Raw genomic sequence first — 14,544 nt, 5'->3', positions numbered from 1 at the left:
GACATGTTTTATTCTGAACAAGAGCAGTGACATTTGGCTCATAAGATGTCAATGCAATCCGAAGGCATTGGTGAAGAGTACTGTCAGTCAGGGAACAACGAGAGCTGCTTTTTATTGTGTTCATGTGTGAAAAGCTTGCTTCACAGGTGTATGTTGATCCAAACATACTGAGTACATGGATTGCTACTTTCTTAACGTTAGGGAACTGGTGCACGTTGACATCACTCCAAAACTTCGCAGGTCCATTAGTGCGAAGCTCCTGTGCCATGGTTACGGATGACTGCATGTCAACAAGTTCGAGTATGAATTTCCCCTCGTCGATGGAAGGCACCACTCCCTTTCCTCTGGTGGATAAATCCCTTCTATTGCGGCAGTGAACGGGTCTCTGGCAAAGCCCATCACCTCTGAGGGCAGAGCCATCCAGTCGACCAGCAAAGTTCTCTTTCAACCTCGCAATGAAAACAGTCATCACATCTGTGATGTGTGCCGGGGATGAGACGCATTTGCGGAGCGTAGGAAAAATGCAGCATTCTGCCAGTGCAGAAGTCGGCCGCGAAAAGGTCCAGTTTGACTTGGAATGCGAAAAAAAGAAAAGAAAGCAGACATCAGCCATGAAGTTGTCGTCCAGTATGCGATTCACATGTGTTTCTGCCTTCGTTTGCTTGCTGCTGCTGCGGAGGAAAGTTGTAATCTCCTCTCTGAGATCACAGAAACGCTCCAGTGCCTTGCCTTTGGACAGCCACCTGACGTCGTTATGCAAAAGCAGATCATGGTGCTCAGCAGACATTTCTGACAGCAGCTTGCGGAATAAGTTAATAATAATAATAATGTTGGAGGCTCGAAGTGGAGCGAATAAAATTAATTGTAGCCATCACATTGTCCATTGTTGTTTTAAGCTCCCCGCTTAGTTTGTTTAGAGTGTTATATTCACGTTCTGTAGGCTACTATTGTAGACATTTCTGCATGAATTTCTGAACACTTGCGAAATACGTTTTTCTCTGCTTTTATGGCTGGGCCAATCGGGGGTCACGTCTGGGCCGCATGCGGCCCCCGGGCCGCTAATTGAATAGGCCTGTGATATACTCCACAGAACACTAGCTTATTGGACTATGATATTCAGAAGCAACACTGTCTAGAAGTCATAGAAAAAAAATCTCTCTCTTCTCCCTTTGGTGGGGCATTGTCCAATTGCCCTAATGAACCAGCCTCCCCTGTGGAGGGACTGGGAAAGACTGGGAGGGACTGGGAGAGACTGGGAGAGACTGGGAGAGACTGGGAGAGACTGGGAGAGACTGGGAGGGACTGGGAGAGACTGGGAGGGACTGGGAGAGACTGGGAGAGACTGGGAGAGACTGGGAGGGACTGGGAGAGACTGGGAGAGACTGGGAGAGACTGGGAGAGACTGGGAAAGACTGGGAGGGACTGGGAGGGACTGGGAAAGACTGGGAGGGACTGGGAGGGACTGGGAGAGACTGGGAGAGACTGAGAGGGACTGGGAAAGACTGGGAGGGACTGGGAGAGACTGGGAGAGACTGGGAGAGACTGAGAGGGACTGGGAAAGACTGGGAGGGACTGGGAGGGACTGGGAGGGACTGGGAGAGACTGGGAGAGACTGAGAGGGACTGGGAAAGACTGGGAGGGACTGGGAGAGACTGGGAGGGACTGGGAGGGACTGGGAGGGACTGGGCGAGACTGGGAGGCACTGGGAGGGACTGGGAGGCACTGGGAGGGACTGGGAGGGACTGGGAGAGACTGGGAGAGACTGGGAGAGACTGGGAGGGACTGGGAGAGACTGGGAGAGACTGAGAGGGACTGGGAAAGACTGGGAGGGACTGGGAGAGACTGGGAGGGACTGGGGGGGACTGGGAGGGACTGGGCGAGACTGGGAGGGACTGGGAGGGACTGGGAGGGACTGGGAAAGACTGGGAGGGACTGGGAGGGACTGGGAGAGACTGTGAGAGACTGGGAGAGACTGAGAGGGACTGGGAAAGACTGGGAGGGACTGGGAGGGACTGGGAGGGACTGGGAGGGACTAGGAGAGACTGGGAGGGACTGGGAGGGACTGGGAGGGACTGGGAGGGACTGGGAGGGACTGGGAAAGACTGGGACGGACTGGGAGGGACTGGGAGAGACTGTGAGAGACTGGGAGAGACTGAGAGGGACTGGGAAAGACTGGGAGGGACTGGGAGGGACTGGGAGGGACTGGGAGAGACTGGGAGGGACTGGAAGGGACTGGGAGAGACTGGGAGAGACTGGGAGAGACTGAGAGGGACTGGGAGGGACTGGGATGGACTGGGAGGGACTGGGGGAGACTGGGAGGGACTGGGAGGGACTGGGAGGGACTGGGAGGGACTGGGAGGGACGGGGAGGGACTGGGAGGGACTAGGAGGGACTGGGAGGGACTGGGAGATGGGCTGATATACTAGCAAAAGATCTTTCAGATATTCTGGTGCTGTGCCAGTGAGAGCTTTATAAACAAGCAGAAGGATCTTGAAATCTATTCTGAACTTAACAGGAAGCCAGTGTAGAGTTTCTAAATGCTGCTACACACACACACACACTCTCTCTCTCTCTCTCTCTCTCTCTCTCTCTCTCTCTCTCTCTCTCTCCCTATCTCTCTTTTACCTTTGCTATGTATTTTTCTCTCTCTTTCCTTCTCACTCCCTCTCTCTCCTCTCCTTTACTTTCCTTCCTCTGATTTCCCTCTCTCCCTCAGTTGTTAGAAGCAGGAAGGACTCCTGACCTCAGTGCCTCATAAACTATAACCATAAACAAGACAAGTACAACACCACTATGGGGTTGAAAGTCCCCTCTGTGCTGTGTTCCAGGTAAAGGTGTGTGTGTGTGTGTGTGTGCAATACATTTACATTTACAATACCAAATATTGGGAATTTGCATTTACAATAGGCCCTGTACTGAAGAACGTGGGCTCATGTTGACCTCACAAACACTGAGACAAAGCGGGTACATTCATGTAAGGTGCAGTCAGCTGTCTGTTTATCTATTAAATGTGTATCTGAAAGGTATGGCTATTTGAACTGATAACAGAGCAGGATGCACACAGACCATAAAAAGTTGGATAACAGCTTATAACGGCAGCTGTTACCTGCACAGCAGTTTAGTAAATCCTTAAATTGTCCTTGTAGGAGCCGTACAATAAGATATTTCAGTGTGTGCTTTGCCCCTCCTCTAATGGTCAGCTATGACAGGTTTAGGCTAGTTAAGGATGACTCCACGGTGCAACTGGTCTGAGTGACTTTTAATTAGTACATCTCTATCTCTCTCTCATTTTGGGAGGAGAAAGAAGAGATCAGAAGAGATAGAGTGGGAGAGCCATATAAGGCGTGTGCAAATAGGCGGGAAATTAAGTGTAGGTGGGAAGTGTTTTTTTTTTGCAGTTGAGCTGAGCAATCAGTCTGACTGCCTCAAGCTCCAGCAGATTGAGGGGGAGTACAAACCACTGGTCCCTGGGGACTAGGACCATTGCACCCTTTGCCAGCAGATTCGCAATCTCCTCTCAGAGTGCCCTTGTCTTTACCGGGCAGGGCAAAACAGTCTCTCTCACCCCCCCTGAATAAATCAATAAATAATTCAGTCATTGGCTACCTATAGGAGTAAACCAATAGGAGCAGAGCTCTCCTATGGGGCAGAGCTCCACAAAATAGATCAGTTGAGCCTACATTTCCTACTACAACATTGCTAAAAGATTGAAATGGTTGCAGTCATAATAGTGTCTAAATTTGACCATGTGCTGTTGTAAGGAGTCAATCTTACCATTCCAAACATCTTGATTAATGTTATGTTCTTTTACTGATTGTGAGTGTGTGTGTGTGTGTGTGTGTGTGTGTGTGTGTGTGTGTGTGTGTGTGTGTGTGTGTGTGTGTGTGTGTGTGCGTGCGTGTGTGTGTGTGTGTGTGTGTGTGTGTGTGTGTGTGTGTGTGTGTGTGTGTGCGATGTCCTTTTGCTTCAATAATGCCCATAATGCCAAACGTTGTCCCTAGCAGAAGCTCCTCCCTCGACAAAAATCCCCCACAAGAAAAAAGAAAGAAAGAGGCAAGCGATAGCGCGCGGTTCCTGTACAGCCTGGTCTCAATCACGTCCTCGTAGCTGAGATAAATTCAACCCACAACTTCACCGAAGTCATAATCTTACTGAACTCAACATGTCTGGAAGAGGAAAAGGAGGAAAGGGACTCGGAAAAGGAGGCGCCAAGCGTCATCGCAAGGTTCTCCGTGATAACATCCAGGGAATCACGAAGCCCGCTATTCGCCGCCTGGCTCGCCGTGGGGGTGTGAAGCGTATCTCTGGTCTGATCTACGAAGAGACCCGTGGTGTGCTGAAGGTGTTCCTTGAGAACGTTATCCGTGATGCCGTCACCTACACCGAGCACGCCAAGAGGAAGACCGTCACCGCCATGGATGTTGTATACGCTCTGAAACGCCAGGGACGTACTCTGTACGGCTTCGGCGGCTAAACTATTCGTAAACTCAACCACCCCCTACAAAAAACAACGGCTCTTTTAAGAGCCACCCATCTCCACACAAGAGAGTTGATTCCATTATTATAACACATTTTGTCAGGCCTGTACATTCAACGGGTTTAGGTGTCATGAATAAAAACATTCGTGATTGATTCGCCAAATCAATGTCAACGCAAGTAAATGCGTAGTCTTGGCATTCCACGACTAGAAATGACCATCCCACATTTGCACCCTAGAAAGATGGTTATTATGGATTATTACGCACACAACACAGTGCAGTCCCTTTTTCTATTGCGCATCTAGTGATAATAATAATGCATGCCCTTGTCGTACCATCCCAAAAGGACAATTCCTGGTAGTAATCGCTAGGCTGGTTGGGAGTTTGGGGGACTTGGTGTTCTATGTATATCATTCTCAATCTTCCTCTTGACGTTTTCATGTTCATATCGCCATCGGAAACAAGGCAACCCGACAGCCGGGTGAAAAAGTAAGGAAGGGGTGGGGGGAGGAGCCCGCGCGTGCGCAGATAATGTATTTACCCGCGAGGCAGACTAGAGCTTTGGAAGTGGATGTCAGCAGCCGCCTAATTTGCATAGCCCCACCTTTATATTACGGGTGTGCGTTTGCCGCCTCTTCATTCGTTTCTGAGAAGTAACGAGCCACTATCAACATGCCAGAACCTGCGAAGGCAGCGCCCAAGAAGGGCTCCAAGAAAGCCGTCACCAAGACCGCCACCAAAACCGGCAAGAAGCGCAGAAAGTCCAGGAAGGAGAGCTATGCCATCTACGTGTACAAGGTCCTGAAGCAGGTCCACCCCGACACCGGCATCTCCTCCAAGGCCATGGGAATCATGAATTCCTTCGTCAACGACATCTTCGAGCGCATCGCCGGCGAGTCCTCTCGCCTAGCCCACTACAACAAGCGTTCTACCATCACCTCCAGGGAGATCCAGACCGCCGTGCGTCTGCTGCTCCCCGGTGAGCTGGCCAAGCACGCCGTGTCCGAGGGCACCAAGGCCGTAACCAAATACACCAGCTCCAAGTAAACAGATTTTCGTCTGTACTGCTTACCCCAAAAGGCTCTTTTAAGAGCCACCCACCCTATCAAAAAAGAAAGCAATTCCATAGTGAGATGACCTCGCGTGCTACAAATCAGTCGAATGTATATGCTGTACTAATTGTGTATTGTAACAAGTACAATTATACAGTATTTATACAGCACCTTTCCCAGACCAAGGGTCTCAAAGTGCTTTACATAACAAGGAAGAAAACACAAACAAAACAGTAATACAGGAGTGAAAGCCACAGCAGGCAGAAAGCATACATAACATAACAAGCATGTATAAGGCATATGTATCAATTACTCGATGTTACAATTACAAAAAGACTCCAGTCCTTGAACGCGCAGGAGGTTTTGCGCGCCTTTTTTGTTCCTCACTTGTTTGTTGCTCACTAGTTGTCTAAAACGGTTTCCTCTATTAATATAATGGACAGTGACTACACTGCATACATACGCATGGCCAATTTCTCGGGACAGGTGGATTTAAAATAAATAATAAAATATAATAATAGTTTAAACGGCGTTCACATGTGGATCTACCATCACCTCCAGGGAGAATCAGACCGCCTGCTACTGCTCCACAGCAGATGAATGTGTGTATCTTAAACGGCGAAGACAAATGTAATCTTCTTGCATTAAGGTTGATGCAGGCTCACTAGTCAGCTACCTGGACAGAACCTCAAGAACCAATGATGTGAACGAGTTCGGTAATGCATGTCTTGTCTATGTCTATTATTGTATTATTGGTGAATATTAATACGATTAATACGAGGCTCAAGGACAGCCAAGCAGCGGCAGAACCATTATATTATATTATGTTACATTACAAATGTGATGTAATTTAAACACCCCGGTCCACAAAGACCCACAAACACATGGAGAGAGGAGGCAGGCTGACTACGTCACCATCGATAAACAACACATACATAAGCACATTTAATTTATTGAATTTACTTATTACTATTATTATTTATTTATTTACAAACAAAGTTATGATTGCAATTTCAGCTAGTTACCAACTAGTTTAGTAGCCGAACATATTCATCATAAGGCTGCTGATGTCCTCAACACAATTCTGGTGATAATATCGCAATTGATTCCTCAGAATCGACATGCAGCAAGCATAGTCTATCTATGGCTTTCACCTGTCTTGTCTAGATTTAATGGGAGGGAGAGGGACACCATCTGAAAAATCACCTATACGGACAAGCTCTCAGCCCCATCCCCGCGACTGTGTTTCACGACCACCAAAAGAGCTCATATTTATAACACCCCGCACCACATCGGGGGACCCTCAACCTTTGTACTCCCTTGCCAGACAACCTGGCTACCTGGACAACGAGTGCTGGTCGCAATCATATGCACTTTTAGCCACTTTAGGAGACAAATAACACAGGAAAAGCTGTGCGCACCGCTCCCTCCGACGGTGCAACGGTGGGGTTTTGATCGAGTCACAACAAAACTCACGAGGCCTTCGCGGCTCACATGACTTTATTCTAACCGGAGGCAAGTCTGCTCGCTGGCCCGTTTGCATTTGGACCTCAACTCGGCACCACGGGTGACTTTTGGCCCGTTATTCGCGAGGAGAAAACACAGGCGCCCAAACATTTCGGCAGCTACGACTGCTGAGCAGGGATGGCTGAGTCTGCACGGTTCCCCGCGCCGGCCAAGAGCCCCAAGAAGAAGGCAGCAACCAGGCCCAAGAAAGCTGGCCCCAGCGTCGCCGAGCTCATCGTGACGGCCGTGTCCGCATCCAAGGAGAGGAGCGGTGTTTCTCTGGCCGCGCTCAAGAAGGCGCTGTCGGCCGGTGGCTACGACGTGGAGAAGAACAACTCCCGCGTCAAGGTCGCCGTCAAGAGCCTCGTCACCAAGGGCACTCTGCTCCAGCTCAAGGGCACCGGGGCCTCCGGCTCTTTCAAGCTCAACAAGAAAGCCGCCGAGGCGGTCAAGAAGCCGGCGAAGAAAGCCGCCGCCCCGAAACCCAAGAAGGCGGCCGCAAAGAAGCCCGCCGCTGCCAAGAAGTCTCCGAAAAAGGCAAAGAAGCCTGCTGCTGCGGTCAAGAAGTCTCCCAAGAAGGCAAAGAAGCCCGCGGCAGTCACCAAGAAGGCCACCAAGAGCCCCAAGAAAGTCAAGAAGGCCACACCGGTCAAGAAGGCTCCGGCTAAGAGCCCCAAAAAGGCCGTCAAGGCAGCCAAGCCCAAGGTAGCCAAACCCAAAACGGTGAAGCCCAAGGCAAAGAAGGCAGCCCCAAAGAAGAAGTAAACATTCAAAGTGTTCTTGCCGACACCATTTGTACCACAAAAAGGCTCTTTTAAGAGCCACCCAGATTTTCGTAAAAACGCATTATCATCCATGACGACAGAAAAAGTCGAGTGTTTATTTGAGTATTTTACACCAGTGTCAACCACGGACTTACACACACGACAATCATGGTTTTACTTATTGAGTAAATAATGAGCAGTAATGAGAGATTTGACATCTAGGTCTAGTTTACACTTTGACGCTATAACGTGTCACTCGGTAGATCTGTGTGCGGGAGAGGATGGTGGGGGTATGACAGTGTCCATAAAGTTGCATATAATATCAACATATACAGTTAGTTCCTCTTTCCGTTACACCAATACGTTATATTTGGACAGAAAGGCGGGAGATAACAGAACACTTTTCGCTCCGTCAGGAGTAACGTACTACAGAGAGCTGGGAACGCACTTCACAATGTACATAATATATACGTATCAATTATATATTATTATTATTATTATTATTATTATTATATTATGACATATACTAGTTTTAGTATATTGAATATGTCATGTCAGGTCTTCTGACGCTGGTTTTCTCTGTGTACCACATGTACAAAAGAAGAGATTTGTTGAGGCTGCATTCTCATTTTATGCACCCAAATTGTGTCTCCACTGCCAGTTTACATTAGGGATGCAACCTCAGCGCATATGTTCAAGTCAAGACTAAAAACCCATCTTTTTAATATTGCCTTTAAATGACTAAATAATTAAATTAAGATTATATAATGAATAAAGCACTTTGAGCTGCAACGTTTGCAGGAAGAGCGCTATACAAATAAAGTTATTATTATTATTATTATTATTATTATTATTATTATTACGTGGGACGAGTTTGATTTAAACTTCGATTTCTGGCGCGCGAGGGAAACTCACAAAGACAGAAGTGTCACAATCTCTGTCTCTTGATTGGATGAGGTGACATCGACCCAGTGGCCAATGAACGCCGTCAAGGCGAGCTATAAGAACGACGCTCCAAGCGACGGAACTGTTATCTGAAATTATTTTCTTCATCTTGTTTGAGATCCCGCTAAACCGTCACCATGTCAGGGAGAGGCAAAACTGGAGGCAAGGCCAGAGCAAAGGCAAAGACCCGCTCTTCTCGCGCCGGGCTTCAGTTCCCTGTGGGCCGTGTCCACAGGCTCCTACGCAAGGGCAACTATGCCCATCGTGTGGGCGCCGGCGCACCGGTTTACCTGGCCGCCGTGCTCGAGTACCTGACTGCTGAGATCCTGGAGTTGGCCGGCAACGCCGCCCGCGACAACAAGAAGTCTCGTATCATCCCCCGTCATCTGCAGCTGGCCGTCCGTAACGACGAGGAGCTAAACAAACTGCTGGGCGGTGTGACCATCGCTCAGGGTGGTGTGCTGCCCAACATCCAGGCAGTGCTGCTCCCCAAGAAGACCGAGAAGCCCGCCAAAGCCAAGTAAAAGTTCTACTACGGCTTTGACCCCACTACTTAACCCCAAAGGCTCTTTTAAGAGCCAACCACTTCTCTCTCCAAAAGTGCAGTCCATCTCTCCCTCCACTGTTTGTCTGCGTTATGAGTGTTTCATGTTGTGAAGAACACTAATTGTGATTTCATGTACGAGGCAGAGAACGCACCCATACATATTACACAGGGTTGGGCAGAAAACATCCTCGTGATGTCACTGCCTCAGCATTTGAAATAACGTTTAGTCCTTTTTTACGGTTTTAAACATCACCCCTTCCTTGTGTAGTGGACCTTGTTCTTCCATAATAATAGTTTGCGTTTGTTGGTTCATCATTTGTATGAACTGGGTGAGGACAACTAGTTATGAAACTTTAGATTAAAATTAGAGGACAACAATGATGAAATTATAGATTTAGAATAGAGGACAACAATGATGAAGTTATAGATTAAGGATAGAGGACAACAATGTCCACAACAGCAGCGAGATTAAAGGACGTCCAATGGCACACAACCACCGTAAAGACAAAATAAGTGTCTGCACCACGCTGATCTCTGTACATAATGTTTACACTGTTCTTGTTCATTTGTATTCATATAGTCGTACATTACATACTTTTTTGTATCTTCACATTTGTTTTGGGTTTAAAAAATGATAATTTAAAGGATAGATTATCATTGACAAAATATATCGGAATTACATCTCTTTGAAGCCAACTGTTTGGGGGAGGGGCCAAACAAAGGAAGCGCGCGGTAGGGTTTAAGTGTTTGAATTTGTGGACGGTGCTCGTGTCCAATGGCAGCCGGAGAAGGAGGCGCCAACGAGCCAATGAGCTCGTCTATAGTCGCCAACCAATCGGGGCACGACTGGGGGTTTATAAATGTACAACGTTCTGTTGAGATTGGTTATACTCCAACTGAACGAAGGAAGATATCGTCATGGCCAGAACCAAGCAAACCGCTCGTAAATCCACCGGCGGCAAAGCCCCCAGGAAGCAGCTCGCCACCAAGGCTGCCCGTAAAAGCGCCCCGGCCACCGGCGGCGTGAAGAAGCCTCACCGTTACAGGCCCGGCACCGTGGCTCTGAGGGAGATCCGTCGTTACCAGAAGTCCACCGAGCTGCTGATCCGCAAGCTGCCCTTCCAGCGCCTGGTGAGAGAAATCGCCCAGGATTTCAAGACCGACCTGCGCTTCCAGAGCTCTGCTGTGATGGCCCTGCAGGAGGCTAGCGAGGCTTACCTGGTTGGTCTGTTCGAGGACACCAACCTGTGCGCCATCCACGCCAAGAGAGTCACCATCATGCCCAAAGACATCCAGCTGGCCCGCCGTATCCGTGGAGAGCGCGCCTAAGATCACCACCCTGATCTAACAATAGATCCCCAAAGGCTCTTTTAAGAGCCACCTCAATATTTCCCTCAAAGGCGTGTTTCCATTTACCACCCGTGTAGGGCGTTAATCTTTAGGTTATACGACTCAAATGAGTAGCCTGCAGGGATGCTGACCGTGCCATCTCGGTAACCGAAATACATGTAGGCCAATTCACAACAGCATAAGGCCTTAATGTGTGAATTCGTTGTGATGGTCTAACTATGATAAGCACTCCTTATGTAAAATAATCCGAAGTAAATCAGGGTCAGTCAGTGTATTCTGTAGATCACGGATTTTCTCCACACAAGGTCTGATTTACTTCGGCTGAAGCTTAATGGTGCTGGGAGGACATCAAAATGCGGTACCCCCATAGGCTGTTCTTAAAATAGATAGTATATGTATATATACACAGTGTTCAGAACCTTCAATTTTCCACATTATGTGGTGTTATAGACTCAATTTAAAATGGATTAAATTAGAAGAATTTGCCATAAATCCACACACAATGAGCACATGATTATAAAAGCATGTTGTATTGTATTGAATATGTCAGGGTTATTAAAACACGTTAGGCTATACTGCATATGTGAATGAAATGTGCCACAGTATGTATTGTAAATAAAGTTTAATCTGATTTGATGGTTAGGGTCATTTACATTGTACAAGGAAAACATTTAAATGTAGAAAATAATAATAATAATCTCTAAAAAATAAAATAATCTCTTTTACAGTTTATTGAGAAAACATTGAAAACAAATGTCCTATTTGCAATCATTGGATCATTCAAATGAAGATGACCTGACCCCAGGAATATGTAATAGAGGTCCAGTCTGACCAGATATGAACATCCTCTGACTGTTGACACCATCACAGGATTGGGCTTCAATAATCTCAGATTCTAGACTTCACAGAGAGAGCTCAATCTGAGAGTCAACCCTCTGAGATTCATTGAAGTGGGAAATAATTACATATTACTCTTAAAACCAAATCACAGAATACAGAATAGTAGGTTATGATAAAGCATCACTCACTTATGGGGAGCTCTAATATTACACAGCTCAGCACTGTCACCCCAACAAGGCCCAAAGACCCCTTCCAGCCCAATTGGGCTAGTTTAGGTTGCATTGTGCTGGTAAAATTGGGCTTGGGCTGGTGCACAGAATTTGGCCTGGTTTCCCATGATTTAAAAAATAAATAAAAAACTTGACAGAGACTGTGTTAACTGTGTTAAATATCCTGTGATCACCATGCTAATGTGTGTTTAATTGCAGACCATGCTAATGTGCAATTAACACATTTTATTATATTGCCAATTCAATTGGGGGTTGGTTTTAAAATGGCATATTCATTGAGACTATAGAGAGGATGTCACATGGAAATGGATTTCATATGATAATACCATGATTGAATTGAGGTTATCTTCCATGATCATATTTTGCCATTGCATTGAACATGAAACAAGACTAAGCATTGTCATTACTTTGACACAGCATTGCTAATCGAAACAATCAACAAATATTATTTTTGGTATTTGAGCAGTCCCTTTGTTTACTCTATTCTATTCGTTTTTGATATGTATAATTATTATATATTCTATGCTATTTGGTCTGGTTTTTATCAATTTGGGCGGATTTTGAGCACTTATTGGGCTGGTAAACATCAGACCAATCTGGCAACACTGCTGACCACTCCTCTCAACCTCCCAGTAACAGCGTCCAGACAGACCCTTACGATATCTAGCTAGCTAAATAGCTAGCTAACTTAGCTAGTGCTAACAGCTGAACTGCAAAACGTATTCGCTTCATAACTTAGCAAATAACGTTACATTGATGAACAAAACATCCATTAATTAAACATATCCATTAGGTAATGAATTCTAAACGTAATACCATAATTAATTAAAACCACATTTAACATTACCTGAACAGGCACACCGCACAGCACAAGAGACAGCTCAGCAGGCAAATTTAAATCTCTCCACGTGAAATAGGGTGCAACCATTCGGGTGCATGAAATAGGGTGCAACAGTTTCAAAAAATAAAATAAAGATCCAATAATAAAAATACAACAAATTATATCAGTTGGTCTGTGTAACTGGGGTGGCAAGTAGGTTGGCAGGACTTTTTTCAACGGTGGCGGCTCCCACCCTTTGTTACCATTGATAACTACGCAGCACATACCGAGACCCCCTATTGAATCTCTCTGGAGGCTGGGGTTGGTACCTGTCTTTCCCAATTTTCACTGCATGGCGTGTGTCTCCCGAATTCACTGCATGGTGTGTCTGGGTCCAGTGTGAGCTCACAGGCATCTGGGAGAAGAGCAGAGACCAAATCAGAGAAATAAGAGGAGTAAGATATCGAGCCTGTTTTTCATGAGTCTCTCCCTCTCCTAGATCTCTCTAATTATATCTCAGGGTTTGTGGAGAGTATCAGTGGAGAGAGACTGTTAGCTACTTCAGGATAAAGAGACTCACCTTGTGAAAACTGGGCTCTGGTCTGGGGCTCTGGTGGTAGTAAGATATCCACTGCATTCACTACAGACACACAAACACATTCACAGAAAGAGAAAACATTCACTTCATATCATATTACACACACATTATGTACTGTACACAAAGTGATGATTAGGACATTGGTCTGAAGTTAAAGGGACTAGAGCAAAGTGATGATTAGGACATTGGTCTGAAGTTAAAGGGACTAGAGCAAAGTGATGATTAGGACCGTGGTCTGAAGTTAAAGGGACTAGAGCAGACGTGGTCCAACTAAGGCCCATGGACCGGATCCGGAGATGTCTGAGTTTTAATCCGACATCTTTTAACCAAAACAATACATTTGATTCTGTTATGCCCTAATTAGTTTCAGCACAATATGAGGTCACATGCTATAAATGTGAATTGTACAGCAGAACTCGTGTAGATGGCAGTAGAAGTAGGAGCCCCTGCCTGTTTCTGCTCAATCTTAGTGTGTATGTTACGGTACATGTGGGAAAACTAGGGTTAGGGTTAGGTGCTAGGGTGCTACAGTTAAGGTTAGGGTTAGGGTTAGGGGTAGGGTTAGGGGTAGGGGTAGGGGTAGGGGTAGGGTTAGACATGCCAGCATGTACCAAGTCAACGTAGCACCTAACCCTAACCCTAGTTTTCACACATGTACCGTATTACCACATGTACCGTAACATGTAGACAAAGTCCGAAAATGAATGAAGTAATGAATGAATGAATGGTCTTTATTGTCATTAATACAGTACAGGTACCATACAACGAAATTTAGGAGGGGGGGCTCCCCTGGTGCGAGGAAAAAAATACTAAAAACAAGAAGGGAAAAGAGCTGGTTTACATAAATAAAGGCTATATACACTATCCACTATACTATACTACTATACTATACAAATAAAACACTGTGCCGTACTCTATGCTATGCTATAAATATCCTAACATTTCCTATCTCTGAACCTTATACCTTCCCCACCTTCCAACGCAGCCCCACTTCGTAGTTGCTACTTGTAAAAGATTTTTAAAAATAAACATTGTTTATTCATAAAATGCGGCTGATATTCTGTCGGCGCCTATCAGCATTCATTAAAAATCCTCCAATACAATAAACATTTTATCTGTGTGTGTGTGTAAAATTCACTGTGAAAATACATAGGGGAGGAGTCGGGGCATGCGCAGATTATAGGTTTACCTAGGCTGCAGCCTAGGGCCACTACCACTAGGGGTAGTAAAAAAATAAAAAAAATGCGTGAGACTTGAGAGCCCTGAATATCCGGTTGTTAAGTCTGAAGTCAAACTTGACGTTTTGCAATTTCCGGGTTCAAACCAGAAATTCTCCGCACCAGAATACCAGTATACTACAGCGGTAGAATGACAGTTTAATCGTTTTTTTAGACTGGGATCTATTCATACAACA

General features: G+C 46.1%; 6 protein-coding genes across 6 annotated transcripts in view; 5 read left to right on the top strand and 1 right to left on the bottom strand.

Annotated features, from left to right (window-relative positions):
• Positions 1-14,544, bottom strand: part of LOC308152064 (histone H1-like) — a gene marked incomplete at both ends in the record, with an annotated part of 253,564 nt that overhangs the window by 168,169 nt on the left and 70,851 nt on the right. The gene's annotated exons all lie outside the window — the stretch shown is intronic.
• On the top strand, positions 4,163-4,474 carry LOC308152111 (histone H4; the record flags this gene model as incomplete). The annotated part of the gene is made up of 1 exon (XM_080525021.1): positions 4,163-4,474. One exon carries the CDS (start codon positions 4,163-4,165, stop codon positions 4,472-4,474), a length of 312 nt encoding a protein of 103 aa, XP_080381147.1.
• Positions 5,148-5,525, top strand: LOC308152121 (histone H2B-like; the record flags this gene model as incomplete). Its single annotated transcript, XM_080525031.1, has 1 exon — positions 5,148-5,525. The coding sequence occupies exon 1, from the start codon at positions 5,151-5,153 to the stop codon at positions 5,523-5,525; it is 375 nt and encodes a 124-aa protein (XP_080381157.1). The 5' UTR covers positions 5,148-5,150.
• On the top strand, positions 7,175-7,801 carry LOC308152071 (histone H1-like; the record flags this gene model as incomplete). The annotated part of the gene is made up of 1 exon (XM_080524981.1): positions 7,175-7,801. The coding sequence occupies one exon, from the start codon at positions 7,175-7,177 to the stop codon at positions 7,799-7,801; it is 627 nt and encodes a 208-aa protein (XP_080381107.1).
• On the top strand, positions 8,883-9,269 carry LOC308152083 (histone H2A-like; the record flags this gene model as incomplete). The annotated part of the gene is made up of 1 exon (XM_080524993.1): positions 8,883-9,269. One exon carries the CDS (start codon positions 8,883-8,885, stop codon positions 9,267-9,269), a length of 387 nt encoding a protein of 128 aa, XP_080381119.1.
• LOC308152075 (histone H3.2) lies at positions 10,211-10,621 on the top strand (the record flags this gene model as incomplete). Its single annotated transcript, XM_080524985.1, has 1 exon — positions 10,211-10,621. One exon carries the CDS (start codon positions 10,211-10,213, stop codon positions 10,619-10,621), a length of 411 nt encoding a protein of 136 aa, XP_080381111.1.

The sequence above is a fragment of the Nansenia antarctica genome, assembly GCF_963989245.1.
Source record: "Nansenia antarctica genome assembly, chromosome: 3".
In the NCBI taxonomy this organism is placed as follows: domain Eukaryota; kingdom Metazoa; phylum Chordata; class Actinopteri; order Argentiniformes; family Microstomatidae; genus Nansenia; species Nansenia antarctica.
This window is presented reverse-complemented; position numbering and strand designations above follow the sequence as displayed.